This window comes from Myotis nattereri (genome assembly GCF_964212035.1).
Source record: "Myotis nattereri genome assembly, chromosome: 1".
Lineage (NCBI taxonomy): Eukaryota > Metazoa > Chordata > Mammalia > Chiroptera > Vespertilionidae > Myotis > Myotis nattereri.
In genome coordinates this window covers 175,866,118-175,885,429 of record NC_138075.1, presented here as the reverse complement: position 1 = coordinate 175,885,429, position 19,312 = coordinate 175,866,118, and the positions used below count along the sequence as shown (strand labels likewise).

General features: G+C 49.7%; 1 protein-coding gene across 1 annotated transcript; it reads right to left on the bottom strand.

The window, feature by feature from the left end:
- Positions 1-8,818: 8,818 nt before the first annotated feature.
- On the bottom strand, positions 8,819-13,796 carry NKX6-1 (NK6 homeobox 1; the record flags this gene model as incomplete). Its single annotated transcript, XM_081094086.1, has 3 exons — positions 8,819-9,079; positions 11,256-11,428; positions 13,127-13,796. 3 exons carry the CDS (start codon positions 13,794-13,796, stop codon positions 8,819-8,821), a joined length of 1,104 nt encoding a protein of 367 aa, XP_080950212.1.
- Between the last annotated feature and the right edge of the window lie 5,516 nt (positions 13,797-19,312).

Sequence of the window (19,312 nt, the reverse complement as noted above, 5' to 3'; positions counted from 1 at the left end):
CTCTATCATGGAGATTCGTGACAATGTGCTAATTTCATATTGTCCTCCATAGCCCCTTTTCTCTTCATCATCCCCTTTATCAGAAGACCTAGGGTGGCACGGGGATTGCTTCCTACACCAGAGGCTATGGAGGCCAAGTCTTCACCTATATTTGCTATTTTTACTGACTCCATGGTGCACCAGCTTTTCTCTGCTTCTGGTGTATTATAAGGAATGTGCAAAAGTTAAGTAGAGGAGGAGCCTTCTGCCTATCAACTTCAACGGGCAGGTAATCCCCAAATTCACACTAGAAGAAGCAAGGGCTACAGGAGCTTTTCTCTTAACCAAGAGCCAGCTCTCCTGACTTTGTTTTTTCTAGGAGATTGCTGCCTCCCTTCCTTCTTCATCCCAAGTAGCCAATGGCAGCTTTCTTACATGTCTCTCACGCCCTCTCTCTCCTGCCTTCATGTCTCCTTGACTCTCTTGGAAATAGAGTCAGTTCTTGGATCTCAAAGGGAAGGTAAAGGGGGCAATTCCAAACCCCCAATCCTAACTCTAAATCCAGGATTCCTTCGCTCTTTTGTGCCTTTTTTCTTTTTCTGGGCTTTCCCCTCCTAGCTTTCCCAGCATCCAAACAACCGGAGGAAAGTTGGAAGTGTATCTGTGGCATGTTCTATGGGGAGACAAATAATACTGGCCTGGGAAGCCAGGTGCAGGTTCTTTCTATTTCTGAAATCCCTTCATGGAAAACAACAATATGACATGCTTAGCCAAACTATACATCCATAGTATAGGATACAATCATCACCTTGCACATTGATGTGCCACTTTATGTTTTCTAAAGCCCTTTTGCTTTTGGGTTTCACAACAACTTTGTGAGGCAGTACTTTTTATGAAAATAATTTCATAGGTAGAGAAATGGAAGATTATCCAAGTTACTTGCCCAACTTACTAGTAAGAAATAGAAACCAGCTCTAGAGCTCAAGTTTTCTGACCCTACTAAAGTTGGCCAGTGCACCTTTTATACCACATGGGGCCGTCCTGTTAGCATTTCCACATGACTAATCATGAAGTGCCATCCGCAAGAGTCTTTACCCTCAATGCACTACTCCTTATCCAGAGAACAGAAGTAGGTCTGTTAGATACTGTATTAGTTATTTATGCTGTGTAATAAAATACCCCCAATGTAATGGCTTAAAACAACAAACACATTATCTCACACAGTTGCTGTGGGTCTGGAAGCCTGAAGAGCTTAGTTGGGTGATTCTACCTCAGGACCTCTCATGAGTTTGCAGTCGAGAAATTGGCCAGGGCTGCAGCCATGTAAAGGCTTATTGGAGACTGGAGAGTCTGCTTCCAGAGTTGACTTACACTCCTTGCAAATTAGGACAGATTGTTGGCAGAGGCCTCGGGTTTCTCACCAAATGGAACTCCCTGTAAGACTACTTGAGTGTCCTCATAACATGGCAGCTGACTTCCCCTGCAAGTGAGCAATGAGAGAGAGAGGGGGAGAGGGGCGGGGAGAGAGAGAAACCTGCAACCCAGGTATGTGTCCTTGACTAGCAAGGGCAAGAGTTTTGATCAATTTATGTAGGTGTTTATTACTGTTGTAGAGGAGCCTACCACTTCTCAATGTTATGGCTTATGTCTACCTTGGCAAAGCCAAAGGAAATGTTAAGGTATAACTGTCCTATATGTTTGGTTATTACAAGGGAGCCAGATATATCAACTTGAGGAGGAAAACCAGCACAGCTCTATAATACAGTTTTATTTTGGAAGGTACATAAATGATGAAAAACTATCAGTCAACAATCAGTTGTTTGGGACCAATCTGCTTGTATAGACCACAGGAAGGCAAGGTTGCTGAAAATCCATTAACTTAGTTATTACCAGATGGACTAATCACCTTCAGACAAGGGGCATCCAGCAAGTTTTCAGGCCTCCCATCTGAGTCCATGGTTTACGGTAATTCCTCTAGTCATCAGCAGCAGCTTTGACCATGTGCTCAATGCAGTGGCTCAGCTCTTGACAAGAATTTTGTAAACTTTTTCCTCCCTGGGTTTTTCTTCTTCCCTCTCTGTACTCTTTACTTGGTCTGTAAAGATTTCTCTAACTTTCTCCCAAATCTAAATGTTCTCAAGTGAATGAGTGGATTTGAAAAATCTTTTATCTTTGCCACAATCAGAAGATCACACAGTGGTGGAGAGCAGACTGTGGAGCCAGATTACCTGACCCCTCAGTGACTGTTATGAGATCTTGGTCAAATGACTCTGCTTCTCTGTGCCTCAGTCTTCTCATCTGTAGGACAAAGATGAAAATTGTACCTATGCCAAAACCGGTTTGGCTCAGTGGATAGAGCGTCAGCTTGCGGACTGAAAGGTCCCAGGTTCGATTCTGGTCAAGGGCATGTACCTGGGTTGCAGGCACATCCCCAGTGGAGATGTGCAGGAGGCAGCTGATCGATGTTCCTCTCTCATCGATGTTTCTAACTCTCTATCTCTCTCCCTTCCTCTCTGTAAAAAATCAATATATTTTTAAAAAAAAAAGAAAAGAAAATTGTACCTATTTTGTAGGGTTGTTGGGAGAATGGAATAAATTACTATGTTATATATACAAAAATACAATATATATGCGAAGTTCTTAGAACAATGTAATAATAAGCTATGGGAGTCTTAGCCATTATCATCATTTTCTTCTTCTTCATCATCATCATCATCATCATCAAAGATGCTCCTAGCTCAGGCCCTGGTGTTTTGTGCAGGATAACTATTCAACTGAGGAAAGGTTCTGAAAAGTGGAAGTGGAAAAAGAAGAAGGAGCAAGGAGTGTTTTCTTTCCCCCCCTCTCCCACTCTCTCTAAAAATCATTGGAAAAAATATCCTCGGGTGAGGATTAACAACAACAACAACAAAAAAACCCTCTTTCTTCCCCTAGAATGAAGGATGGATCATCTTTGAATGTATTTCCATCCACACTAGCTGTGATTTTGCAAAGTATACTAAAATAGAAGTACTTGTTCTTCAGAATTCTGGCCAACCCCCAGAAGATATTAAATACCACAGAGCTACAATTTCATGTATATGTGGAATTTAAAATAAACAATACAGAATCAAATTTATAGATACAGAGAACAAATTGGTGGTTGCAAGATGGGAGAGGGGTTTGAAAAGATGGGTGAAAGTGAAATGGATTGAAAAGTACAAATTGCCAGTAATAAAAATAGTCATGGAGCCCTGGCCAGGTGGCTCAGTTGGTTGGAGTGCCATCCCATACACCAAAGGGTTTCTTTCTGGTCAGGGCACATACCTAGGTTTTGGGTGTGATCCTCAGTTGGGGTGTGAAGGAAAGTCAACTGATCAATGTTTCTCTCTCACATCGGTGTTTCTTTCTCTCTCCCTTCCTCTCTAAAAAATCAATAAACATATCTGTGGGTGAGGATTGTTTAAAAATAGCCATAGAGATGTAAAGTACAGCACAGGGAATATAGCCAATAATATTGAATAACTATGTTATGGTGTCAGATGGGTACTAGACTTACCAGGGGGATCACTTTGTAAGGTATACAAATATCTAACCACTATGTTATACACCTGAAACTAATATAATATTGTATGTCAACTCTAATTTTAAAACAAATAGACAATACTACAAACACATAATGCTCTACTTTTAGAGTCTGAGTGTGTATTCCATGGAAATGTCAGGTTGAAGCAGAGAACATATGATGCATATCTAGACATTTCATCTTTGGGCTTACTGATCTATTGTATCAAAGTGGAAGACAGTGTGAACTGAGGCTTGCAGTTAAACTTTACAGTTTGTGGAACGATCCTAGTCAATCCAGAAAGCTAACATTCAGGAAAATACCCCATCCCTTTGGTCATCCTGCTCACATCATCACTCCATTCCCCAGTCAAGCTTTGCATTAATAAATGGGGGTTTATTTTATTGTGTTTTCTGCAGATCTTAGAAAGGGCCAAATGGAGAATACATTTCTCTGTGAAGGTTGCAGTCTTAATACTATAGAACAAAATACACATGTTCCTTATCAAGAAGAAAAATGTACCAAGGATTGGCTTTTAAAAAGAGTCATACTGGGAAGAGGAGGAGAACTTTTTTGGAGTATATGTGTGTGCAGTAATAAGGAGGAAATTGAGTGCAGGGAAAGCTATTCAAATTAGCCTAAAATAGAGTTTATACACGAAATCTACCGCTTACCTCTGTTGTTATTACATGATCCTATTGTCAACGGTTAACAAAGGAGTCACTGTCTCTTTAAGCTATTCAGTGCTGGGAGTCCCCAAGTGGAATTTCACCGTGTGTGTGTGTGTGTGTGTGTGTGTGTGTGTGTGTGTCCCTCCCCATGATGGCCAGCTTAAAGGACAGCACAGTGTGGATCTACTCCAGTCAGTGCTGGTCTCATAACATTCTCATGCACATGATGTTAGGCCCCAAAAGGTTTCAAATGCACCCTCAGACTCTGTTGCCTGGTACATTATTTCCAAAAAGAGTCGGCCTCCAGTCCTAACTGCCTGCACACTGCGCAGTGAGGAAATGCACATCTTTCCAGAGCAGAATGAGCAATTTTCCGTTGCTCCTCTTCCCACTGTCTCCCAAAAAGGGAAAGGGAAAGTGGCTTAAGTATTCACAAGCTTGGAAAGCAGCTCAATAAACTACGGCTTTGGAGAAAGAAAACACAGAGCTTTCCGCTACAGGATCCTGTGAATATGAACCAAAGAAAAGGTAAATCGCCAATTAGGAGACCTGAGCGTGGACTGTGAGGCCTGGGAAGATAACTGAGTACGAGGCTGTCAGTTGTGAAAGCTGCCAGCCCACGTGAGAGAAATATGCAGGGTCCATCCTTCCACTCTATACCCCTCGCCCAGCCCAGCCGCATTGCCTTCTCCGTTTAGGAAACACACACACACACACACACACACACACACACACACACGGTGAAACAAAAATAATGACAACTTAGAAAAAGCAGTTTTACCCTTCCTTTCACCACACATCTTGTTTTTCCCCTTTTGTTTTTCATGTTGACATTTTGCTGTCTGTAAGCATTTCTGAAAGTAGTGCTTGAGTGGAGGTTGGGAAAAGGGGTAAAGTTGGTCAAAATGCACAAAATGTCTATGGATGAAATGTATAGGATTTCACTACAGTGAACAATACTGTAGCATATATTTGAAAGTTGCTAAGAGAGGGCGTCAGAGTTCTCATCACTAGGAAAGAATTATAACTGTGAGATAGATGAAGGATATTAATTAAACTTATTGTGGTAATCATTTCACAATATATATACATGTATCAAATCAGTATACTGTACATCTTAAACTTATACAATGTTATGTCAATTATATTTCAAAACTGGAAAAAATAAAAATGAAAGCAGTGATCCACCAGGTCATTTGCTGTTACTTTTTGTTTCAAAATCATGACTCCTGCAGCTGTAAAGACTGGCTGGAAGCCTTAATCAGATGCTTATGGCTGGTTAATGCCATCAAAATTTTGACCCCAAGTGAAAATGACTTATTCTCCCTTGCTTTAGCTATAGAGTGTTTCCTCGGCTTCCTCACCATGCTAATGATGCGGAAAAACATCCCTTTTACACACACGCAGAACTAAACCAAACCAACCAGGATAAAGGGACACCTAAGAAAGGTATCCCCACCCACTTCTCCCTCACTCCCAGCTTTATGGGGCCAGCTGCAACTGGTGGCCAGCTGGAATCCTGGGTGGAAATAAATTAACTGGAAACCTCAAGTCACTGCTGCAGTCAACTGGAAAAAAAAGGAGCAAATGCCAGTGCCGCATGGTCCCAGAGCCCAACTCTGGATGCTACCCACAGAACTCAGAGCACCTCAGTGCTTGGGCTGGCAACCATGCAGACCCTGTCTGCCCTGCACATATTTGCTGTAGGGTGGAGGCCAGGCCACCAGCTTTTATACTCCTCGGATACCCTCTAAATGGGAAGGTGAGCAGCTTAGAGGGAATGCTTCCTACAGGAATTAGAAGAGGGGTCTTTGCTCCTTTGTAACTTGGAATAAATACTCTAACCTACTTACTTGAAAGAAAAGCTTTAATCTCTGTTCCAAGTTTTCCATGAGTGATACTACAATATACTACTACTCCTACTAATGACAATAATAATCATTCAAATTTTTCCAGGAGCAGCATTTCTCATTACCTCATGAATTTTTGCTTTCTTAGGAAGAAGAAATACATAAAAAGTTCCTTGGCTTTTCAAGGCAGAAGGGAGATGAATGAAGGTTTAAAAAATAAAGTAGAAAAGAGCCTTTCATTTTTTTGAAAATTGACAAAAAAATAAAGTGAAGTTTTAGGCTGATAAACTTGCCCTTTCCTAGGATCCTTCAAAGAGAGGTGGGAAAGAGAAGGAGGGGAGGAGGAGGAGAGAGGGGAAGGAAGGAAGGAAGGAAGGAAGGAAGGAAGGAAGGAAGGAAGGAAGGAAAGGAGGGAGGAAAAAAGTTAGTTCTTATTGTTTACAGCTAGAATTTAAATTACGTCATCCCAGCACAGCAAATCCTCTTTTGAAATAGCTGTCTCTCTATAGGACACAAATCTTAGACTCTCTAAGAACACAAAAATTCAGAAGTTTGACGTTTATTGGGAATTTCACGGGCAAACTAGAGAAAAGAATTAGGGCAAATTTGCATCCTTTCATTCCACTAGACGATGCCATCAGGAATATATTCTACAATAACTTTCTTCAGACAAATTCATTCCCAGTTTTCACAATTTTTCTAAGGGAACAAAACAGATCCATACTCTCTCACTAGCCTGAAGATTCTACTGAATTCTATTGATTTTTCTGTCTTTGAACACAAGCTTGTTAACCTGAAACACTAAGGAGATAACTATATTTCACTGAGTTTATAACTGAACGTTTGAAAACAAAAAGATCCCAAGACAGTGATACCGCCCTCTCCCTGGGATCCCTCCCTCCCCCCTCCTTTTTTCCCCCTCAAATTCAACTGCAAAAGCTATGCATTGCTTCCTTAACCCTAGAGCTTTCGCGTCAGTTACAAGAAGCTTTCTTTAAATTCATCCTTCTTTATTATCCTGGTTGGCAAAATCATAGTTCCTGTCTTTCCACCGACTTCTGCATTCCTGCAAGCTAATAGTGGAGGGGGATAAGGTTAGTACCCAACAGCACTGCTGCCGGGCCATCAGGCTGCGCTGCCTCCTCTAAGCTAAGAGAGCTAGCGCCCGGCTGAGGCGCTATCTTGGATTTATGGAAATGAGGTCTTCCCAAAACTCCACAGGGACTTCCTTGCAAAAGAAAAAGCCATCAGGAAAAAGTCAGACAACACAAGTACCAGAAGCAGCCTGCTAGACAAGTCTCTCCTACGAGTGCATCTGCATTTCTTCCATCTTCCCAATCCAGGAGAAGGAGAAATGCCACTCTTCCAGATGATGATGGTGGTGATGAAGTAGCAACTATTTTACCCAAGTAACCATATAAAATTTTTGTGGTCTTGACTTTTATTTGAGATCGCTGATGAGATCAGATGATCTGTACCCTTTCATTCAAGGCAACAGACGTCTTCAAACTGTTTGTTTGTTTTTTTTTTAATTTGATTTTATCCTTTGAAACAGAAAGTGCATTACATTTAACTGGTCTTGCAAGGGGTGGGGGGTGTCTTTTCTCTTTACAAACCGAATTCCTTATATAAATTAATAAATGTTAAAGATGCTAATATATCACCGTTATTAGCTTAAAAAAAGAAAACAATTTACATAGTCTGTAGTATTCTTATCATACAAAACACTTCAAATTCAATTACAGCAACTAAATGGATTTTTATGTTTCTGACCCAGAGCAGTTGTAACAATGCCCACCATCTATGTTAACACGCATTTTTATCAGAAAGGAGTTAAATTAAATACAAGCTATGTAGCCCCTCCCTCCCGAATACTTTCTTTAAATCACTAATAAATAGCAACAAACGACTGTGCAATTTCAGAGAGGAACGGAGAGGTTCCGCTTCTTCTGCTTCAAGTCCTGGAGGCTGGAGGCTGGAGGCTGGAGCCGCCCCGCGCTCGGGGTGGTGGAGGCGGGGAGTGAGTGGGGACGAGGCGGGGAGGTGAGATCCTACAAACCCAAACCCCAGAGTAGCTGGAGGAGAGGGGGGCTGAGAACGTTCTTTTCTACGGTCTCCAATTAAGTTCAAAATAAAAGGGGAACGGGCGGTTTTAATAGCTCTTAAAAGGGGAGAGGGTGGAAGGAAGAAGGATGTCCATCTCTTATACCAAATTCAAAAAACCATTTTACATTTTAAATATTCACAATAAAGTAACTTCTAGTCAGTGTGACTCACGATTTATTTACAAGGGGCCTTCAACAGGTTACTTTAGTCCGCACAGCAGTTGGTGGGGGGAGACGCGTCCCTCTTCCCATCCTTGGCGTCCGCCCGCCCGCTCAGCTCCGAGGTCCCCTGCGCGGTAGCAGTCGATCCCACGAAAACTGGTCCCTGAGGGCGCCCCCCACCCCCCCACCCCCCACTTTCCCTGCGATGCCAAGGCCGGGAAGCCTGAGTGCGCTGGGGGCCGGGCCGCTCCCTCCTCGGATACAGGGAGAGGGTAGGAGCTCGCGCGAGGACGGCCCAGCGGAGAGTTTCGGTTGCGTTCTTTGCGCAGTGCATTCGTCATTTTTCTGCCTTCTTACCAACCCCCGAGTCTCTCTCCTCCATCTTCCTCAACTTTTAGGTTAAAAAAATAGATATGTACATCTCAGAAAATAGCAAAGGACCCCCGCAGGCGGGGCGGGGCGGGGCGGGGCGGCCCCGGGCGGAGGCGGCGGCGGCGGCGGCGGCGCTCAGGACGAGCCCTCGGCCTCGGACGCGTGCAGCAGGAGGCCGCCGCCGCCGCCGCCGCCCGACTTGTGCTTCTTCAGCAGCTGCGTGATTTTCTCGTCGTCCGAGTTGGGGTCCAGGGGCTTGTTGTAGTCGTCGTCCTCCTCCTCGTTCTCCGAGGCCCCCTTGAGCCGCTCGGTCTCCGAGTCCTGCTTCTTCTTGGCCGTGGCCATCTCCGCCGCGTGCTTCTTCCTCCACTTGGTCCGGCGGTTCTGGAACCAGACCTGCGAGCCGATCGGGGGAGGAGGGAGAGACAAAGGTGGCAGGGACTTAACGGGAGCGGATTCTGCTACCTCTCCCACATTGCCGCAGTCGCTCCTGCGGGCCCCGCCGGCGGGCCGCCCTCCCTCGGAGACCTCCCTTGTCTGGGCTGTCACAGTCAGTCTCCATCGCCCAGGCTCCTCTGAGCAACCGGCACCTACAAACTGCCTGCCCGTTGCCATAGCGATAGGAACAAGAGTATTGAGGTTGTCAGTGAGTGATTTCTCAGAAGAGAAAAAAAAACAAAACTTGGAAACTTAAATTAAGTGTCCCTAAGAATGAGTGCGCTTTTCCACTTTCTAGTTGAAAGTGGAAAACTTTTCCCCTTTTAAAGCTGCCCCATAATGACTGTGGTTTTAATTCGTTATATACTTTATTAGATTAAGGTATTCCAAACAACCTAAATGTACTTGCTTTTTAGTGTGATTTGTGGGAGAAAGCACAGCATTTATCCCCCCCCCCCAAATTACTTCCGTTCGCCTTTGCACTTTTGGATAGATGTTTGTTTCATTTGTCACAAGTCTGAATATACGCAGACATGGTAGTTTAAAACCCCATTTACACGTGCAATCATATAAAGTTTTTTTAATCTGCTAAAACAGAAACCTCAAATCACTAATAATAACCAACATGAATGCGTGAAAATATTTAAGACCTGAGTCAAAATCATCAATGTGGTGTGTGTTTGTCTGTCTGGTTTAATGTTTTTCATAAAACCAAAGGCTTAGAGTTTTCATCAGTTTGTTTTGTAAGTGAAATTTTGCAAGTTACATTATTTCCCACTGTTAGCATGCCTAGTCTTTCAAATATTATTTTGATAGTGTTCCTCCCCAATGCACACATTTTATACAAAAATATTCAAGCCTATTCACCACATTTGACACCATGTTTGATACACATATTTTAACTTAAAGCACCAGCAATAAGCAACCAATTTTCCAATCATATTGAATTATCCTCTCTTTATGCTTCTCAGCCATTTTCTCATCCATCCGTTATGTATTCTGTCTAGAGAATCAGAATTGTTATGAAAGTGATTCTGATTTTCCGTATACAGCTGTAATAATTCACGTCTAGCCACACAGACATATTTACAGTGACAAATGAAGACCTCCAGACTACTGTGGCAGGCTCTGCACCAACCATCGCAAAAATAATTTTAACTGTGATGGTATTCTAATAGTCACACAAAAATCACTTGTGAAATTCATTTTATGATGCTTGTCCAAGGGGAAATACACTCTAACCAACAGGCATGGCTAACAGTTATTCCTACTTAAAGAACAGCAATATGACTAATGAAAACAGACTTATAGACAACCCCCCCCCCAAAAAAAAACCCAAATATAGTAAATGAAGAAGAGGAACAAAAGAGACTGCTGGAAATACAGGAAACTGCTAGGTTTAATTTATCCAGCTTCCCTTTATGTTTCAAGGAAAGGTTTCTAAAATTTGAATCCCTGGGAATATGCTATACAGCTCAATTATAAGCTAAGTGACATTTTAATTATAAGTTGTTGTCATAAACAGTAAAATGTCTTGCATCTGTTGATAAACATATTTAAAACAATTCAATTTCATAATAAAGTAATAATCTTGTCAATTCATTTGGAAAATTACTATGCCAAAGTCATTGCCTTAAGCTAAACTAAAAGCAGATTTATCCATGCTAAGTGGTTAAACACTGTAGATTTATTTTTCAAACTGCAAGTTAATGTCTAGTACCACTATAATGCTGATCTACATTAGGAAATTATATGACTGGTGGAGCCTTAATTAACAAACAAAAGCTTGAATATCTCTACAAATAGACTAAACAGAAGCTATCTAACTGGTCTGATCTATTCTCAGGGCTGATATTTCAGTAATGCTTTTATTCTCTAATAATGATGAGTTTCCCCCAGCACATGCTGCTATCTAGATTAACCTCATTTCAAAGGCGGGGGTGAGGGGGACTTGATTCCTTTTGTTCATCAACAGTTTGCCCGCCCAGGAGAGCCTTTAACCTCCACCCCCACCCCTTCGCAGAGCTGATCTCATCTCCTCAGGCTCCTCAGGCCCCGTTTGTTAGATGGGGTGGGGGGAGAGGGACGCGACGTGGGTGGAGAGCCTATCCCTGGAGTTGCAAGGTCCACTCACCTTGACCTGACTCTCCGTCATCCCCAAAGAATAAGCCAAGCGAGCCCTCTCGGGCCCCGCCAAGTATTTCGTTTGTTCGAAAGTCTTCTCCAGGGCGAAGATCTGCTGTCCCGAGAACGTGGGTCTCGTGTGTTTTCTCTTCCCGTCTTTGTCCAACAAAATGGATCCTTGATCTGCGATAATAGATAAACGAGGGCAGGGGGGGAAAATCATTGGTTACAAGCGGCTCCGCGGAAAAGAAACGAACTTACAAAACAATGTTTTGGTGGGAAAGAAAAGCTTATCCCGCGGCGGGCTCCAGAAGAGCCGTGGGTGGCGCTTCCAGTCCCACCGCACCTCTTTGCCTTTTGATAGCCTCCTAACCCCCCCCCCCACCACCACCACCGTTTAGATCGCCCCCCATCCCTGTTTTTTTAAAAGCATGGGTGTTTGGAGCAGCACTAACTAACCTTCTGCCCAGCACCTGCGTCAAACAGCCGGGGGGCACATCCCTAAAGTTTGCCGACGCCCCGCGGTCAGGCCCCAGTGAACTGAGAAGGGCGGGGAACGGCCGCTTTCCCGCTGGGGTCGGCGCTCCGCTGGCCCCGGACCCTTTGCAGGAGGATGACTACTTTTGCTCCTTGACCGCCTTCCTAACCTGTGGCGCGCAACAAAGGGGGCCTTGTGTTTTGCACACAAGAGAGCGAAATCGCCCCCAAGTCTACGCTGCTGCGGCCGAGGGGGAGGGGGCGCCGCCTTTGTTGGCGGTCCCCACACGGCCATCAAAACGGATACAATAGCGTCTCCCACACCCGCACCGGCCGGGCCGCCCGCCGCCTCCCGGCTTCCCGGGGGGCCGCCGTGGGCTCCCGAAACTTCCCTCCATTCTCGCCGCTCCGCCACCGGAAAGCGGTCGGGAGACTCTGAGGAAACTTCGGGGACTCGGTCAAAACCGAAGGAATGATCGAGAAAAGGAGCCGGGGCTGGGCCCCAGAACGCCACCTGCGCGGCTGGGGCACTCCAGGGCGAGGTGGCTAACGACCGAGAGGAGAGCGATCCCGGGGACACGCAGCTGTTTCTAGAAAGGTCCCTGCTAGATGCTGCCGGTCCCAGTCCTGGTTCCGTCACCTCGTCTTCCTCTGCCCTTCCGCGATGCCCCTCATGAAGCCCGGGCCCATGGTATCCCGGCCCAAGGTGCTCCCGGGGCCAAGGCAGATGGGAAAGCGGGGACCAGCGCTGGGGGGCGGCCCAAAGTGACTGGGCGCGTGCCCTGCTCCGCGGGTCGCGGCCTGTCTCCAATGGGCTCACCCCGGCCGATCGTACAGGGGTGCATAGGGGAGGGAAGCGGGTCAAGAAGTGAGGTGGGGGGCACCCACGGCGAGACATGCACGCTCAGAGCTGTGGAGGTCTCGCCGGGGCGGCTCCCCACCGGTTCGCAGGGAGGAGGCCAGTTAAACTGGCGAAGGCGGAGTGGGGGTCCTAACCAGCAGAAGGAGACCGGAAAGTAGGGGTGCGGACGGGGCGCCGTGGCCTCTAATGCCCCCCCACCACCGCCACCTCTTTAACCCAGGCTCGGCCTGCGGTTCCGGCCGGACCCCGGGTCCTCCGATGATACACACACCCCGCACCGCGCTGTGTTCCACGCGGAAGCGTGCACCCCGCTCCGCGAAGCGTGCCCAAGACCGAGTGAGACGCGGGGGCTCGGACGCCAGCGCGGGAGCTCAGGAAAGAAAGAATGCATCGCTGAGTGCCCTGGCCCCGCCTCAATCGTGCGGTTCCGGCGCCGCCGAACTGTCCCGGAGGCCAGAGGGTGCACCGACCCACACGCCCACCAGGTAGCCGGACCCTGCGCCCGCGGCGTGCGCTCAGCGGGGCGCGGCCTTGGTACTCACGAGGGGTGCAGGCCAGGCGCGCGTCCCTCCAGGGCGGGCTCTGCATCACTCCCGGCCAGAAGATGGGCGTCCGGCCGGGCAGCTCGGCGAGCGGCTTGGGGTACCGTCCCACGGCGGCCACGGCGGCGGCGCTGGGGCTGAAGTAGAGCCCGGGCGGCGGCGGCGGCGGGCTCAGGCTGCTGAAGCGGGGCAGGCCGGCCAGCAGCCCCGCGGGGGACGAGGCGGCGGCGGCGGCGGCCGCGGCGGCGGCGGCGGCGGCCGAAGCGGAAGAAGCAGAGGTGGACGAGGAAGAGGAGGAAGAGGAGCCGGAGGGCGAAGCGGAGGGCAAGGCGGTCCCTGAGGCCACGGGCATGGAGGGCCGGCTCAGGATGTCGTTGATGCCGTGCGGGGTGGCGGCGGAGAGCTGCTGCGGGGGACTGCCCAGGGACGAGAGCCCCCCCGCGGCAGGGGGCTTCAGGCCGCCGGGGTTGTGGGCGCCCAAAGGCGGCGATGGCGACGAGGAGGAGGAGGACGACGACGAGGAGGAGGGGGGACCGGCGGGCAGCGGGGGGTACGCGGCGGGGTAGAGCGGGGTCTTCATCTCGGCCATGCTGTGGAGGGCGGCCAGGGGCGGGCTGCTGAGCAGGAACGCGCTCTGCCGGGTGCCCTCCATCGCCCCCACCGCTAACATCCCACGGCCAGGCCGGAGCCCGCAGCCACGCAGCAAGGGCGCGGGCCGGTGCCCGCGGCGGGGCCGGGGGGAGCGAGAAGCGCGGAGGGCACGAGCGGGAGCAGCACCGCGCACCCGGCGGCCACCGGCCAACTGGGCCGAGCGCGCCGCTGCCTAGAGTTGCTCTCGGAGCTGCGCCACCGAAACGTACAAACAAACACGCCGCTCGAGAGGCGGTGGCTCTCCCAGACCGGCGGGCGTCCGGGTGGGTCTGTCTGTCCCTTCGCTCCCGGACTCCTGGATTCAACCGCGGTCTCTTCTCCTCCTCACTTTTCCTCGCCGCTCAAAGGGCGCTACTTCCCATCTTCTCCCCCCGGGAAATAAGCAAAACAAACCCCCGGCCGGCCCCAGAGAGTTCGTAACAAAGTTAGGAGTCACCAAATCTCCACTTTGATGTCGGAGGGTGGGGGCTGGCTGGCTTTCTTTGGAGAGGTTCAAAGGACGCCGGGTTCCGCCCGAGGAGCTCCTCTAATCTTACGCGGAAGCCCTGCTCCTTCGGTCCCGGGCTGATTCGCACTCGGCGCTCGCGGCGCGCGGGGAGGGAGCGCCTGCGGCCCGCGGGCGGACCTCGCCTCGGGGCGGGCTTCCTCCGCCGGCCAGAAAGGGCAGTGCCTGGATCCCCACGGCTCCCGGATTCGGCGCGCCACTCGCCCGACTCGCCTTTCCCTCTGGGCGACAGGGCGCTAGAGTTACAATATTGAAAGAGACAGAGGGGAGGAGGAAAAGCACAGAAAAACAAAGACTGCGTGTGAAAAGTCTGATGGCCTCGGCTAGGGCTCTGCGCGTCTGTCCACTTCTGCCAACGGGCCCGGCGACCCCCGCCCCACCCCCCGGCGTCCTCGCTGCCTCTCACTCGTCGCCTTTGCCTCTCTCTCGCATTTTCTTCGCGGCTTTACAGGCTTCGCTTCTAAGTCCTGTCCTCTGGCCAAGCTGACCCTCTCCGCCGCTCTCCACTCTCTCTCCTCTCCTCCTTCCCTCCGGGCCTGACAGTTCAGATGAAGCTCTCAAAGGTAATAAAACATTTGCATCACTCCCTACCCCTCTTTAGAGGGGGGACGAGAGGCTGGGGGGAGTGGGGGTCCAAAATAAGAACTTTGGGGGACGTCACTCCGCAGCACCGGGAGGGGCGGGGCCGACGAGCTGGGTGCCGGCCGGGGGCGTAACCACCGTCTCCAATAGCGCTCAACATTCCGCATTGCACCGCCTCTGGGGTGCGTCCACGCGGGAGCGCCTCTCCTTCTGATTGGCTGAAGCCGGGGGAGCCGAAAGGCCACGCCCTCCTGGTCCCCGCCCCTCTCACCTCCATCCCTCTTGTGGGTGGGGCCAGGGGGCGGTGCCTGAGAGTGGTGCGGATCCAACTGGGCACCAGTGGACGCCTCAATTAATTGTGTTAAATAAAATGGGAAAGGGGAGGGGGGAGCCGAGACGAGGAGGGTATTACTTTTTAAAGAGAAGAATAATGAAAACCCAGCCCTTTTATGGAAAAACAGTTCATATTCTTCCCGCGCCTCCCCCCTCTCCCGCTCGCGTCACCCTACCCCCTTCCCCCACGAGCTCGGGGCGGCTCACCTCGAACAGAGTCTGGTCCCTTGTAAAATGGAGCTAATGGAGCAGGCAGCCGGCGCAGCCCTGGCCCAGCTCCTTCTTTTGAAGGGATTAATTAAAGGCCATCTGGGCTCTCCCAGAATTGTGCAAATTAATTTGTTGCTCCTTAAGCCTATAGATGTCCTTAATCCCCTTGTAGGCCGAAGGAGCGTCCTCTTCCGTCTTTGCCATCTCCAGCTTGCTCTTTTACCTTTCTTTTCATTCCTGAGTCCCCCTCGATCTTTATCATTTATAGTTTTGCATAATGCGCTGGGAATGGAATCAACTTAATAGAAATATTTATCTCTCGAGAAATGTTTAGACATGAGAGCAGTGAGCTTTTTAAAAAGAAACTTTTCTCCCCTTTGATTACTGTTATTTGTTTTGAGTTTTCACGGGGATCGCCAAAATTGAGCTGGTGTTTTAGATACTGAAGTATCTGGGTATGGGTCTCCGAAACTCTAGCCCATGCCCTCAACTGCAAGGTTGTTCTGGAAGATGAAGATGTCCTGTTTTCTGGCTGAAGTGATGGGATGCTAAGGGTTAGGAGTTGGAAGGTGGTTTCCTTATTCTCTCCCAAACTCTTCCATCCCTAGTGGGTCTTTAAATTTCCGAAGGGTTGACCTGTGTATGTAAGAAGGAAGACCCTTGCACAATTTTGGAATTGCAGGATGTTAAAATAACACACCGTTGGCGTGTGTGTGTGTGTGGGGGGGGGGGGTAATCACTACAGCAATTTGGATGAGGTCATTAAGTCCAAACTTAATTCGCAAAATAAAATAGAAACAACTGGCTCAAGAATAAAACTTGAGCGGCACCACCCATTGACGGAGTTTGGTTCTAAGTGCCATCGCACTCACAGGAGTCCAAGCAGGAAAAGCTGGGAGGGCTTAAGCCGCTTTGATAACCTGCATTACCAAAGCGCTGGCCTTTTAAAAGGAGCAGCGGAAGCTGGAGTTTGAGGGGTTTTAAAATTTTTTATTTATCTTTTGCCACTTTTATTATTCACTTCTGAGATTAAAGAAATAGTACTCCTATTTGGTCCCCCCTCTTCCCTCTCCACCCTTCTGAATAAACTTTCATATTGGGCTCCATCCATCACTTCAATAAGACCTTAGGGGCTGACACGGGAGAAGGTGAAGACCTCCCCTTGCGGGGAATTATGCTGAGCCCCGCAAGAAGAGAGCTGCTGTGGGGACGGGCTGCATTTCCCCGGCAAGGATGCTCTGCTGGGCTGTGGCTCTAAGCCCAGCGCCCGGCCACTCTGCCTGGGAGGTGGCGGCAGGAGGGTAGTGCCTGGTGACCCGGCCTGGCCCGGGTGCTGGGGCCCCTCTGCCTCTCACTTCGTTACAAAGGAAACTTTTTCTCGCCTCCGGAGACTCCAGTCTCCCCATCTGGGCCCGCGCCTGGGCCACCAGCGACTTCTCACATCCCCCGGCACTGCATTCTCAAGTTCTAGATCGGAAAGGAAAGTGAAGGAGGCTAGTGATCCCCAAAGATTCCAGTTTCAAAAGGCAGCGCCCCATTATTTCATGTACGTACTGTGACCCAGGGAAGAGCTGCGCATGTTCTTATTGTAAACTTAGTATCTAATCAGGGTGGTGTGAGGTCAAGAGACAGAGAGAAATTAGAGAGATGGAGAGAAAGAGATTCAGCTCAGCCCAGCTCCTGGCTAAGCGCCCCTTTACTAAATAGCACTTGCAAAACTGGCTGCCAGTAGGAACTCGCCGGCGTTCACTTTTATTTACATGGCGGAATCAAAACAGCAGCATGGTGCTCAATGGCCACAGCTTAAAAACGCCGGGGTCTGTGTACATCGATCCCCGGGAGGGAACCCAGGTGTCTGAACCCGCGGGGGTCGCAGCATTCCCGGCGCACACTGCGCGGGGCCCAGCCAGGCCTGTGCCTCCCCCTGGTGCCGCAGGTCACGGTCTGTGGATCCGAGCGCCTGTGTCCAGCTGGGAGCCCGGGGAGTGAGGGAGAGTGAGGGGCATCCTCGGAGGGAGGGGGTGGGCTGGCCCCTCACTCTCGGGGTGAGAGGATCCTGTTCCTGAGCGGCTACAACCACCCTTGGGGGAGCCCTGGCCGCGCGGAGCGCCGAGCTGAAGCGGGAGGCCGGGTTCTGGCGCCGCCTTACAAACACCCTGGAGGGTCAGGACTTCTTCTCCCTCGGGGAACCCTTAGCCTCCAGGCTTCCCTGCCCACGACCTGGTCAGGTCGGACGTTTCTAAGCCATTCCCAGGAGTGGAACGTGTAGCAACACGTGGTGGCGACGGTCTGGTACCATCGCTGCACAGTCCATATATGAGGGGGGCGGGGAGGGGGGGGCGGGGAAGAACTGTGTTTGAAAATGAATGATTTGTATTTTAATTGAAACATAAATGAAAGCTATTTGGCAAATGCTGAGGTTGCAAGAAAAGGCTAAAAAGTTAGGGGTGAGGAAGGCGACGCGCTCCTCAACTTTCTTTGAGACGAACGCGCCTGCTTGCCAGTTCGCGGCTTCAGCCTGCGCCACCCACGCGCCCTGGGTCTCGCCCTGGACTCACCGCCCCGTGCGTGTTAATACTTGTTTTCAACTGAAGGGACAGCCGATAAATTCGGGGTAACTCACGCAAGGAATGCAAATGAAATTCAGCTAAAGGTACTTAAATTCAGCGGTCTGGCATGAACGATGACTATTCTTCCCCGAATACACTCATGTCAAATGTCCGGGGACCTCAGGAATAGCCACGGGACACCAATTCCATGCTCGAAAAATCGGGGGTCAGAGGTAAAGAGAATTGTGTGTGCCTCTGGCCAAAAGCCTTTCTAGAATGTGTTTGCTTGAATTGTGTAGATGACTTCTGTAATAACCACTTCTGTAATAATACCACTCCTGTAATAATACCACTTGGGCGGGCAGATGACTGGGGCCTGTTTGGGTGGAACCCAGAGGCGGGCTAGGTTTGTGTTAATGTTATAAAAGAGGGGTCAAGAGGACCGCCAAGTAGAACCTCAAGGAATAAAAGGGAGTGTCCGGAAGCTTGGCACAGCCCCGTCTGGGAGGAGAGCATCGGAGGAGAGCAAGGGAAGCGAGCGCGCCGTCTCTGCCCCCTGCAAACGCTGTGAGGTGGGACCCGGACCCTGTGCTCCTTCTGCTGACCGGGGATTGAGGAGCCGGCTTGGAACGCGCTGGGGAAGAGCGGGGCCTATAATCGCCTCCTGAGAACGAGTGCTGCAGGGCCCTGTGGTCGCGCTCTCCCGTGGAGGCCAAGGTAAAGCATGCGAGGGTGAGATGTTACCCGGAAAAGCCTCCAGCCTCATCAGGGACATCCTTCAGCGACCAGAGCGGCCGCCGGACACCCCGCCTCGCCGGCGCAGACTTCGTGCTGAGCGTCTCTAGGGGAATGCGTGCCCTGGGAAGGGAGGAGTCGGAAAGGTCCAAGAAGATGGAAAACACTAAAATCCAGAAATGTCTGCAACATCACAACCCGGATTCGGGAATGAGAGTAGATGCAATGACCTACTAGAGAGAAGGCTGGTCTTGAACTTCAGCGAAACACACATAACTTCAGCAAAGCACATATAAGTATGTACCTCCCCCCTCCCCCGCCCCCCCCCCCCCACACGCCCTATAGCATTCAAAAAGGTCCATTCGCTTCTAGGGAACCAACTTGCTTTAAAGTATATTCTGGAAAACGGGATCCAGCGTGGAATCGTGTGCTTGAAGGAATGTCTGCGGTTGCTACAGTTTCCTAGCAGAATGAAGTGCTAACCCAGTGTGAGCCACCAAATAAACAGAATCTGATGTGATTGGCCGTGAAAAGCTTATACCTGGACGTACAAATGAGGTCCGTGGAACATAATTTAGGTGATTTTAAGGCGAATCTGTAAGCTAGTTCCTTTTGCTGCCC